General features: G+C 41.9%; 1 protein-coding gene across 3 annotated transcripts in view; it reads left to right on the top strand.

The window, feature by feature from the left end:
* The window catches only part of Fam13a (family with sequence similarity 13 member A), a 315,293-nt gene that overhangs the window by 285,604 nt on the left and 17,220 nt on the right, over window positions 1-12,469 (top strand). For all 3 annotated transcript variants that reach the window (XM_063247270.1, XM_023564119.2, XM_003467510.5), the window contains one exon: window positions 5,911-6,058. In XM_063247270.1, coding sequence (XP_063103340.1) covers window positions 5,911-6,058 — 148 coding nt within the window. The remainder of the gene's footprint in view (window positions 1-5,910; window positions 6,059-12,469) is intronic.

Here is a 12,469-nt window from a genome sequence, read left to right as displayed (position 1 = left end):
ATTGAAAGTGAATGTCAACTTATCCCTTTTTTATGCCTTTTCAATTTCTTTTAATTATACAACTAATCTTATATAAAAAGAAGGTTATCAAGCTCTCAGATGGGCATTGGCCAATGAGAGCTACCCATTTCTATTTTTTATGTGGTTAGGATTTAAATTTGTTTAATGCCACATTACAATGAAAAAAAAAAAAAGTAAGAGTTACTTCAAAAGTGCCACAAGTGAAAAATACAGTTTCTTTGGGAGGTTTTGGTATGGCTAGAATGTCAAAAAACATCCCATCTGGCTGCATGAGATGAGATAACAAGACTCAGCCGAGCACATGCTCCCAAAGCACACGGAGACCTGAGTTGTTTATCCTTTTGTCTGAACTCTTTTTTTACAACTGCAAGAATCTAGAAGAGAAGTCAGCCTTGTAGCTAGCAACCTAGATTCTAAATCATGGCAAATATATTTTTAGGGTACTTCTTGTAATAGAGTTTATACCTTATGGTTCAGTTCCTTCTAAATTATTCTACCATGAAAATATTGTATGCTTCACGTAGTATCTAGAATATTCAAACAATAACCTTACAAGGAACCTCTTTGTCAAGGAATCAAAACCAGTAAGAATTATTAACTGTTTTCTGATACTATCTGATTGAGATCGTTTTGTCAGAATTATATGGCCAGTGAAGTGTTAAATTCTTTCAAGATATTTTTACATTCTTCATGCTTCTAAGCCCACTGCTTAAGAGCTCTTGGAAGCATACCTTTGATAACAAACAAGACATTCATCATAAATAGAAATGTATTTCCCTTCTGTAATCCTGCTTCAAAAGAAAAAGGAGAAAGGAAAGAAAAAGAAGGGACGGAGGGACCAAAAGGGAAAGGAGGAAAGAAAGAAAGAAGAGAGAAAAGAAAAAGTTGAGGCTTTTTAATCAAGACTGAGAATTAAATTAATTATCACAAAACCCAACTGCTGCAAGTTTTTATTTGCCCTGAGAAACAGATTTCTGAAGCATCTCCATCAATAATTGCCAGAGACAACTGACCCTTGCAGTTCACATGAATTTTGAAAATTTGTTATGCCATGTTCATTTATTGACAGGTCAAACAGTAAATATTTATGGTTCTGTGTGGTTAACACAGTAGTTTTTTTTCTTTGCAAGCTGCGTTATCCAACATGCTCTCCAGTGCCATGATTCCTGGCTCTTGTAAGCCTTCAGGCCACTAATCCATATTTTGTGCAGGGAGGGAAAAAGAACGGAACTAAAATTCACCAAATAGGCAGGCTTGGTGGTGCATGCCTGTAGTGCCAGCGCTCAGGAGGCTGAGGCAGAAGGATCACCACAAGTTTGAGGCCAGCTGAGGCCACATAGTGAGTTCAAGGCCAGCCTGAACTACTTAGGAGGACTCCCATCTCAAATTAACAACAACAACGAAAAATATTCACCAACTACTTGAAGCCAGGGAAGGGGCAGGATCAGTAAGGACTGGGGACAGAAAAACCCACTCCCAACTGGGCAGGGACAAGTCTCGGCAAAGATTAGACTGATAGAGTTAATGACCTCTTGACCCACACATAAATGTCAAGTGGGGCCCCAGGTGTGGTGTGCACCTGTGCTACTCCCTGTCACCTGTGCCTTGCTTCTGTAACATACGTGACAGTGGTCTCTCCTCTACACTGGAGTCCGTGACTCATTCAGTCCTGGGTTCTGGTGCGTAGAGCAGGGTAATTATTTAATAAATACTTGCCAAATGAATGAAAGGGCAGCAGCAGGAGAGTAAAGTGGGAATAGCATTTCTTCTATGGTTACTGTGGACAATTTATACATGATTTTCATTTAATGATCAAAACAACCTGATTAGAGCAAAAGGAGATAGCATTGGGAGAGGGTGACCCTCTAAGATCTTGAAGCTGCCACCAAAACCCAGCTAAGGCTGCCTACCAGATAGTCACCTCCAAGAGCCCAGCTCTCAGTGTCAGCACACGAGAAGCACCTGCTTCTCGTTTGGTGTGTTTGGTGTGTGACATCACAACATAAGAATCTCTGAGGTGAAAATCATGACATTATTTATTCTCTGATTTAACTGAGGGCAGAGTTGTAAAGGGAAAAAAAAAAGGCTTAAGTCAAAGTTTATTTAGTATTCAAGACTGCCCTTGACACACTAACCTTAATGGTCTAAGTAAGCAAATAGATGATATTGGCCTTCCTGTATACCAGCAGTCTCACAGGGCCACCTGACAAGGCACCCCCAGCAAGGGCCATCCGAAGGAGCACAGAGCCTGGACAGCTCCCCCATGAGCAGCCCCTGGGCCCAGGAGACTGCTAGCAGCCCCTGTGCTGACAGGGGCCACCAGGTTCAGAGACTGCTGGGGAGGCGAGAACCTGGGACTTGGCTTCTAGGAGCCAAGGCTTGTGAAAGAGAACTCGAGAGAGGACAGGAGCACAGCGAGATGGGGCCATGTAGTGCGTGCATTTCCGCTGAAGTGGAAAGTGCCTGTGTGCGGGCACATGGGTGTGCTCAGGAGGGAGGTCTACACCATTGGGCCAGAAAGCTGCCGGGAGGTAGGAGCTCCCACGCGTCAAGCAGGTTGCAGTTACGGCTGTCCGGGGCATGTCCTCAGCACCCGGTAAGGCAGCCTTGCTGTTCTTTGCTGGATCTCGGAAGCAGTGGCCCCTGTGCTGTTCCTAAACCGCGTACCAAATGACCTTGCCTCACTGGACAGGGTCCCCAGCACCAGCACCCCTTTCCCTGCAGTGCATTTCCCGCAGACGCTCCCTCTCTGGCTTCCTCCTCACATCCATTCAGCCACCACTTAGCAGGGAGGTACCGGGGCACTCAGAATGAAGCAGGAGGCCTCAGTCGCTACCACCCACATCCACCTTCCTTTGCCTGCTTTCCCTGAAGTCCTGGCCATTTTTGCTTTGTCTCCTCTTGGACTCAGCATGACAAACCCTTTATTTTGTCCCATGCTATTTCCCAGTGTCTAAAAGACAGTCCACCATAGATTGGGTACTCAAAAACTATTTCTTGTTCATGTTGGGTTGTTTTTGTTTTGTTGTTGTTTTTGTTGTTTTCCATACTGGGAATCAAAAGTATGACCTCATGCTTGCCAGGCAGGCGCTGTGCTGCTGAGCTGTAGTCCAGGCCCTATGTTTTTGCTTTCTTGGGACAGTGTCTCACTGTGTAGTTCAGGCTGGCCTCAAAAATCAGTGTTCCTCCTGTCTCAACCTCCTAAATTCTGGGATTAAAGACATGTGCCACCACACCTGGCTTTTAAAAATCATTTGTTGAATAAATTCATGAATATATTTTATCTTTGGGTCTGTTCTCTGACATAAAATAGGCAGCACTACTGCATAATACCTATCTGTGTGCTATGTAACTGTCAAATGCTAAGCCTAGAACAGGAGGCCTTTCGCAGGTGGCTGATAACCTTGTCCTGTGCCATCCCCTGCCCTGTCCTAAGGGCTGGCCACCCTGAGCCTCTTCTCCCTCCTGCCTGTCTCCATACACCCTCCTCCTTCTGCTCCTCCTCCTCCTCCTCACAGCCCTCCAAGTCCACACCTATCTGCCCCCACGTCAGAACTGCTGCTGCTGCTGACACCCTGATGACTGCTCACTGGCCTTTTTTCACTTTATTGAAAACTGTGTTCCATCCTCTGTTATTTGTTTTTTGTTTTGTTTTTTTTATCGGTACCGGGGATCAAACTCATGACCGCCTGCTTGCAAGACAGGTGCTTATGCCACTGAGCTAAATCCCCAGCCCCTCCATCCTCTGTTGTAACCTGCTTCACCTCACAGGAGGTCCTGCTGCCTCATCTCCTGTCCCTCCTTCTGGCAGTTCTGGGCCTGGCATTGTTCTTCCATTCATCTTCATAAGACGCCACATGGTAACAGGATGGCTTCTGTTTGGGTCTCACACTCCAGGCACCAAGCCTTGCTTACCTTCTCTCTAGTCTTCACAGCCCCTGGAAAGGTTAGACTCACATGTGCCTTTTAAAAAATTAAGCAATGAAGCTCCGCAGAAGTGAGCACCACACTGCAAACACAGCACAGGTGTCCCTGTGTCTCCCTCACTTTGAATGACTTGATATACAGACCTCCTACATGCAAAATACTGTATTTTATATATGAAATTGTACATCTTATATTCTTGCCTTTGAGGTCTCTGACTATAATAATCTTTAGAAATCTTTGTTGAAAAATGTTTAATTACTGTGTAATATTTTCTCTATCTGTCTGTCTGTCTCTGTCTCTCTCTCTCTCTCTTTCTCTCTCTCTCTCTCTCTCTCTCTCTCTCTCTCTCTCACACACACACACACACACACACACACACACACACACAACAGATTGCTCACCTATTGATCCTGTAATTTAAAAAGCTGTGCACCAGATTTGGGCATTCAACCCATGTCCATTTAGGATTCAGCTTGAGGAACACATAGATTTTGTGACATAAACAAGCAGCACTTTTAAAATGTCTTAACGCTCCAGATTGACTTGACATTTCCATCTGACTTTAGTAACTCATCCTGACCTAATTGTTTCATTTTATCCCAAAGGCAAACAAAATACAAGTCCAATGCATTATTTCATAGAAATGTAATAATAAAACCACTCATACCCCTTCTGACTTCAGAGTAGGTTGGATAGCTATTAAAAGTAGCAGGAAGCCTTAAATAGAACTTTATTTTAAGCCCAAGAACATCTCTTACATTGATGAATTTGCTTATGATTTCCAGATGTTCTTAGTTTTTTAAAATAATGATAGTATGTTTGCTAAAAAAAATTTTCATTTACTCCCAAAGAAAATATTTTGTGCAGATCTATGCTACTAGAGAAATACACTTTGTTTATAATTTTATCAGAGCAGAAAGAGTGACAGTGGCTTGATTTGCAATATGCCAAAGGGGAAGCCAAAAAGAGAATTTCAATACAATAGAATTAATATAATTGCTTTTTTTAAAAAACAGTCATATAGCTTGCGTATCAGTCTTCTGGGGAGAATTTTCCGGTCCATCAGATTTTCTAGCCTTGTATAGGTGCCAACAAGGCGCAAAACCAAGAGTAGCCAAATATTTAGTATTCAGAGTAGATGAATAGTAGAAAAAATAAGTGACAGTTGCATCTTTGTAACATAAATTATGCATTACCAACTTGCTAGGCTTGGCTTTTTACAAAAATCGAGGGGGGGGGGCATACTCCCCATGTAATTTTGGATCCCTTCCAGGGTCTGTATTTTGTACTGCTAGCTGAGATGGGACGCCAGAGCCCTGTGTTGTTTGAATTTGCGCAACAATGCTTTAATACCCAGAGCTCCTCCATAAATAGTCCTTCACCCCATACTCAGTGGGAAAACAGCCACAGGAAATCTGGGAATGTGCAGCTCGCCCGAGTAATTGATCTAAGCCCGCAGGAGGGTTTGTCCCCTGCCTCTGCTCCTGCCCTTGCAGTGCTGTTTACCTAAGGGAGAGAAGGCTGCGTGCAAGACTCCATGTTTCTGCTCCAGCCTTAGCAACAGCAGCTGCCAGCCTTTCTGTTGTTATTGTTTACAGTCTCCAGAGCCTTGCTCCTTTAAGGAAACACAAACTCCTTTCCCTCATTCTTGGCCCTAGTCAGTAATTATCCAGACTGTCAGCTGACTGCAGTTATCAGGAGGAGCTGCCCGGGAAAATCATGCTGTCTCTCTCACTGAAGAAAAGTTAAAGGAGCACAGATGGACAGTTGCTTTTTGCATGAGAGTGACCAGCTCATATTGGGGCACACTGAGCCATAATTTTGATGTCTGTGCTGGATATGTTAGCAGCTGTGGCTTGAGAGCTTTCCCCGAAGCTTTTCCCCGAAGGAGTGGGATTGCTGAAGACATTGTTGGGTTCCGATGAACAGTAGCTATTTGGGGACATTGTGCTGTTATTGCAGAGCCCCACGATGAAGATTCAGGAGCATCCCAGCATACCCGACAGCAAACAGCAGAGGAACCAAGATGCTGACACCCAGCAGGAGAGCTTTGTCTCTGAAGTGCCGCATTTGGACCTAACTGCATTGTGTGATGAGAAGACCTGGGAAGGTATGGTGACCTGTTGTTGCTTGTCACTTGGAGATTTAGCATTAGAAAAGCTTTGTAAATATGCATATGAGAGAGGTGTGTGACCACATTCATGTTGGTGGGGAGGTAAAAGCGAGAGCTTTGCAAGTAGAAGTAACAGCGTTTATGAATGATGGAGATTCTTTACCTGGCATAGGAATGCATCGTGTTAAGCCTTGCCGAGAGTAGCTGCAGTCTAAGAAAATGCTCTTGCCCTTTGTCATGGTGTCACCATGCAGTCTTTATGTTTCTTTTTAACTCACCAAGACACAGATATATATATATATCCTTCTAGTACTACCCAGCAGAGTACGTTTAGTAGGTTTTTTTTTTTTTTTTTTTTTCTGTGCACCTGATTTTCCACTACTGTCAGCCACCTACTGCCTTCAGAAAACCTTCCTCTTTTCAAGAAAGATGTTTTGGTGTGCTTTGCTTTTATGTATTTTTATGGGTCCTTTTTTTTTTAATGCAGGTTAATAAACTGAAGAATTTGTGTATCAAAGAGAACAATGAATAACAGTGCTTCTTCCAGAAAACCTGTAATACAGTGGTTTAGATTTGTTGTTCTGGGGACTTTCGGTGACAACATTAGCAATTCACTTCGAGGAAGGAGAGGGTAACCTGACCAAAACTATACTTCAGGGAGGTCAGTGTGTGAGTCTTAGGAAGCCTCTTGCTTTTTTGCATTATCCCTGTCTACCTCCAAACATGTATCAGTGTGTATCTAGAATAAACACCTGTCTGCCTCTTTATGGTGTGTGTTTGGAAGCAACAACCAGGGAGAATTTTGCTCCTGATTTCAGTACAGCACGACTTAACACAGGGACTTAGCAGATAGTCACAGCTGTGGAAGAGGAGGCCTCCCCAGCATCTGGATTTCCTTTTCTACTCCTATCCCTCCTCCCTCCTTTAACCAAGAAATACTCTGCATTAAGGGTCAGAGGGGAAGGGTCAAAAGGCAGTGAAAAGACCACCCAGGGGAAGAGAGGACCTGGCGTCAGGGTAGATTCTTAGTTCTTTTTCTCCCTCCTGTAATGGAAGAAACCTGTTCCAGGTCTTTTCTTAAAATTAGGCAGTAGATCTCAGAGAGTGTCAGCCTCTTCAAGCTCCCAGCACATTCACTCAACAAAAAGTGCATGATGGTTTTAATTTAAGTGATATATATTCCTGGCTACTGTTTATTCTTTTATTTGTGTGTACATTGACACAGTACATGTGTTTTTAATTCATATACTGAAAACAACCTACTCTTTCCCCCTAGATAAATCTCATAGTAGACACTGTTGCCCAAATTTAAAAAAAAAAAAATTTAAAGCAGTAATCTAAATAAATGCTGTGTTTGGGTTTTAGTGATTTCTGTCTGCCTTGAAGCTCTAAAACCTATGATTTGGGGTCAGAATTCAAATTAGTCTTTTTTCATCCTGAAATGGACTGTTTATTTTTATCTTAGTTAATCATAAACTCATAATCTCTCCCAACACACTTGAAGCAGCTGGCATAAAGGCTAAAAAGTTCTCTTCAAAGTATTTAAAAGCCAATTTGTACTTTCCCTAAAACTATTTCATTATTTAATACAAAGAAATTTTCTCCAGATAAAAAAAATAACACAAAGGAACGAGCATTTAATTTTGGAAATTCAGTTACAATTTTTTAAAAGGCCACTGGAAAGCCAAGCACGGTGCCTGTAATCCTGGCACAGGTGAGGCTGAGGCAGAATAGTCTTGAGTTCAAGGCCAGCCCGAACTATGTAGCAAGTTCCTGTCTCAAAACAACAAAACAATAGGCTGTTAGAAAAAAAAAAAAAATACATCTCATTCTAAATAAATTTGGAAATGTGAATTGGTTACCCATGTAATTTTTGAAATTGCTGTAACTTTTTAAATTTCAAATTACTGCATTTGCTATTGAACTTACATGTCTTAAAAGTCTAGCTGGACTTACATCAGAGTCATTTGACTATTTAGTTACTGCTCTCAGTGATTACTTTTATCATCACATATTTATTTTAATTTTCAACTTACATTATAGTGCTAACAGCCAAAAAATAGTCAAAATAAAGGAATTTCTTCATAAAGGTAAATAATATGAGGACAGTAAGGATTGTTTTTTTTCAAGCAGGCTCTGCTCTGTATGCAGGCTTTGAGCTCACCATGTAACCCAGGCTGGCTGTGAACTCACAGTGATCTTCCTGCCTTATCCTCTAAGTGCTAGGATTACAAATGTGCACCACCACAACCAGCAAATTATTGAGAGCAGTAAGTTTGATTGCTAAAGCCTCACCATTTTCTATATCTTTAATAACAAACAAACGAAATGGTGGTTTTCCAGTACTGTGTGTGAACCCAATACAATGTGTGTGTGTGTGCCTGGGTGTGAAATAGTAATTAGCAAAACATGTATGAGCCAGTTCCCGTCTGTAGTCTTCCATCGTCAGTTTTAAAGCCACTATGTCTTCTGGGTTTGCTGGTTCATTCTCTGTCCCTGTACTATGGTCCACACTCAGGGATGTGGAGTCACAGTCTCTTGGGTGTGCAGTGCCTGGTAATTGATTGACTGCTGACTGATTCTCTATGGGAAGTAATGTTCTCTGTTTCCTGGGGTTTAGCAGCAAGGAAGCAGAAGGGAAATAAAACTCACAGAGTCCATCGGCTACAGAGTGAAGCCCTTGAAAACTCAATGTAGATGTGTTTTATCATGCTCTTGGCAGATACTAACCATGCTATATCTCATACAACCTGTGTGCGCACACACACACACACACACACAACTGTGTTTTAGGGGCTGTTATTTGATCTATCTATATAACATCTCTTTCCACCATTATTATTAGGGTTTTCACTCTCCAAGATTAAAATGAATATAGAAATCAGACATCCAAGCTCTTCACAGTTGCATAGTTAGTGCATTTCCAAGCAGCTGGTGAATGTTGACTTGGAGGGTACCAGCTGTAGAAGTACTGGAGTTTAAACACTCAGCTACTTTACTCAACTTTTGTCCCGATGAAATTAATTTTTAAAAGGCATTTTTAAAAGTCATAAAATATAGGCAAAATGAGTATTCACAGTTTCAGCTTCCTTACTTCTAGCTGATACATCTTTCTAAGCAAAGCGAGTTAGGCATCCTGGCAGGCAGCAGAGGGTTAGGAACCAGGCACCTGGATTCAAATCCTGACTTTGCTGCTTAACTAGCTCTATAGGCAGGTTAGTAAACCTGTCTCCTTAGGCTTTAATTTTCTCATATTTAGATATAATAACAGCAGATAATAATGAATAGTTGATATAGTAGTACATACTTAGTAAATTTGTAAGGATTAAATGCATTAAAACATGCTCAGCACAGTATGAGTACCTAGCATATGATTGTTAATTGTTATTGTCTTCCATAAATATCTCCAAACATAGTCTCAGGAAAAATCAGCTTATGTATGTTTTAAAACAGGAGCCTGGTTCCACCTAATGACTGTGGATGGTTCTAACCACGGAAGAGGGAGGCATCCATAATGACCAGGCCCTTGTGGACTTACTAAGGATAAGCCTCATCTCACCAAGCTCCTTTCTGTCTTCAGTGGTATCACTAGCCTCTGAATTGGGAAGGGCTACATTTGAAAAGACTCCAGCTGGGCCACTGACAGAGCTTTGGTGATAGCTTTGTCAGAGATGTGCAAGTGATAGAAGACAGATAGGGGAGTGAATTAGTAACTGATGAAGCAACTGCACAAAAATGTGCAGACATGTGGATCAAAGTCAGCTGAATTGGGGATATTCCCACTAGATAAAGTCCTCAGGCCTGGCCTGACCTGCAGAGCCACTGAGGACCTGTAGAAACTGTAGGTAGAGGAAAAGCAGATGCGTGAAATATAACGGTTAAATCTGTAATCAAACTGACTGCTAAATTCCTTCTAAATCTGGGAGTTTTCAAAACTACTTGAACAATTGAATAGGACCACCATTATGGTAAGGTTGAATTTTGAAACACAAAAAAAGTGTTCAGAAAGGTAAAGCGCTGTCTCCATAGGCCTGACATTTCTCTATGTCTGGGATATGCCAGAACCTCCTGGCCCCACTGGGAAGGGAGTCGGTTGTGATACTAGGCTGCTGAGTGACACAGGAGGGGTGAAATGTGGGAAGCACCTCCTTTAGTTCTGTGCAGGCTTCTAGAGCTAAATCACCTCATTGCCAGTCTTCATTTGTAGGGTCAGTGGAGCCCACAGCTAAGCAGAGAGTGGCTGCACCCAGTGACCACATCAGTGCCGCTCTGACTGTGCCCTCTTCCTGCTGGGAATTTCCTTTGTGTCCGTGTGTGCCATGTAGCTGTGCTGGAACTCCTCCAGGAGAAACAGGAATACAGCTTTTATCTCTGTTATTTCTGACCTGCTGTGATGTCAGCTGACCTGGTTGGATTAATTTTTAATAGAGAGATTGTCATTATTATATCCAGAGCTCTTTGTGACAAGACGGGTGACTAAAACCAAAATCACTGTATCCAAGGACTTCTAGTCTAGATGTGAAAATGCACTTACATGGTGCTGTAGGATGGAAATCTGATTTAAGGCCTCAACTCTTTTCTCTTTTGCTTTTGAATATTTTTCCTGTAGTATTTATTTCATTGCCGTAGAGTTACTGTTGAAAATGTAAAACATTTCCCAGAATGCAAGTGGCCATTGTGTGTGCGCCACACTGTTCTTACTTAGATTTGACCTCGTTGTTCTAGTCGAATACCAACTATCAAAACATGAGATGGCCTTGCATTTTTAAAACATCTCAAACAAAAATAGGAGAGTTGTTGGTTTTACTGATTTTTTTAGTTACATTAAACTATGTATTACATGTCATTTTGTAGCTTCTTTGAATAGAGATCCTTAAATTAAAAGATTTCTTACTAATAAACATGTAACCATTTCATGTTGCATAGTAGGAAACTTCACTTCTGTTTTACATACAGATTAGTGATGAAACATCACTTTTGACTTTGTTAAAGTTCAAATTCACAATGGTTTTACATTTTCAATTTTTAAATAAGTGAATACTTGGGGCTAGGGATTTAGCTCAGCGGCATAAGCACCTGCCTTGCAAGCAGGCGATCGTGGGTTCGATCCCCGGTACCGATAAAAAGAAAAAAGAAAAAAAAAGCGTAAAAAAAAAAAAAATAAGTGAATACTCTCATTCACCCATATAGAAAAATGGTACCTGTAAGGCTATTACTTCTTCACGTGTGTATTTCCTACCTGGTGACACTAGGAAAAGGACCAGTTAGGTGACTGGCCAAGGCTAGAGCCACATCTAGGGATGATGTACACAAGTGTAATGCCAGCACTCAGGAGGCTGAGGCACAAGGATCACCATGAGTTCAAAACCAGCCTGGGCTATATATATATAGCGAGACCCTGTCTCAGAAAAGGAAAAAAAAGGAAGAAAGGAAAGGAGGGATAGAGTCATAAAATAAAACTGCATTAACAAACAAAACTTGAAAATGATCCCAGGTTAGCCACCATGTGTCAAATAGTCATTCAGTTCCACAATTAGGATTTTATAGTGGATTCAATTGATTTTTTGTCAGGAACATGTTTGGCTATTGGGCACTGTTTTTGCAAAATGTTTTCTACACAGATACTAGATTGTTGAAATCTTAGATTAGTAACCTTTTTAAAAGAGATATCCTGCTAGATTGAGATAAACTAAAGGGTTAGGAAGCTAAGGTATACCTCTCAAATAGTTTTGTGTGTGTGTGTGTGTGTGTGTGTGTGTGTGTGTGTTTAATTGATGCCAGGGATCGAACTCACAGCTGCACACTTGCAAGGCAGGCACTTATGCCACAGAGATAATTTTTTGTTGTTGTTTTTAAGTAAGAACGTCAAACTAACCAGCACACCTGGGGGTCAACATCCGTATGAGGATGCTCTGCAAAGCCCTCTGTCCTATCGGGCTTCTTGCCCTCTCCCAGCTTCTTGCTCCTTTGCTGCTCAGTGGAGAAGTTGTTGGCCATGCATTGCAGCTCAAGCCATCAGAACACTTTCCTTGTCCTCGTACGACAGATGTTATTAGTTTGGCCAGAAAATCGCTGTTGTCTTGTAAACTAGAAGGTGAAGACTGGTCAGTGTAACAGGTCTATTTTCTGCAGTTGAACACCAGATTTATTTTTGCCGTGAAATCACTTTCCACTCACCCTCTCCAAACCGCACCTCTCCATCTGTGTGTCACCCATTCGTGTTGGCACATCTGAGCTACTCACACCCGAGCCCACAACTTACCAGGTGGGCAGCGCTGCTCTACAGCAGATGGGAGAAAAGTAATAATAAAGTAGATGGGGTGGCCCCTCCTGTTCGCCTCCAGCCTTCTCCAAGCGCAGCTACCAGCATAATCCCTGTTCGTGGAATCTCAGCAGAAAAGAAACATC

Source organism: Cavia porcellus, unplaced genomic scaffold, assembly GCF_034190915.1.
Source record: "Cavia porcellus strain 051 isolate PalLab524CR breed Dunkin Hartley unplaced genomic scaffold, mCavPor4.1 scaffold_4, whole genome shotgun sequence".
NCBI lineage: Eukaryota > Metazoa > Chordata > Mammalia > Rodentia > Caviidae > Cavia > Cavia porcellus.
Note: the sequence above shows the minus strand (reverse complement) of the source record. Positions and strands in the feature narration are given on the sequence as shown.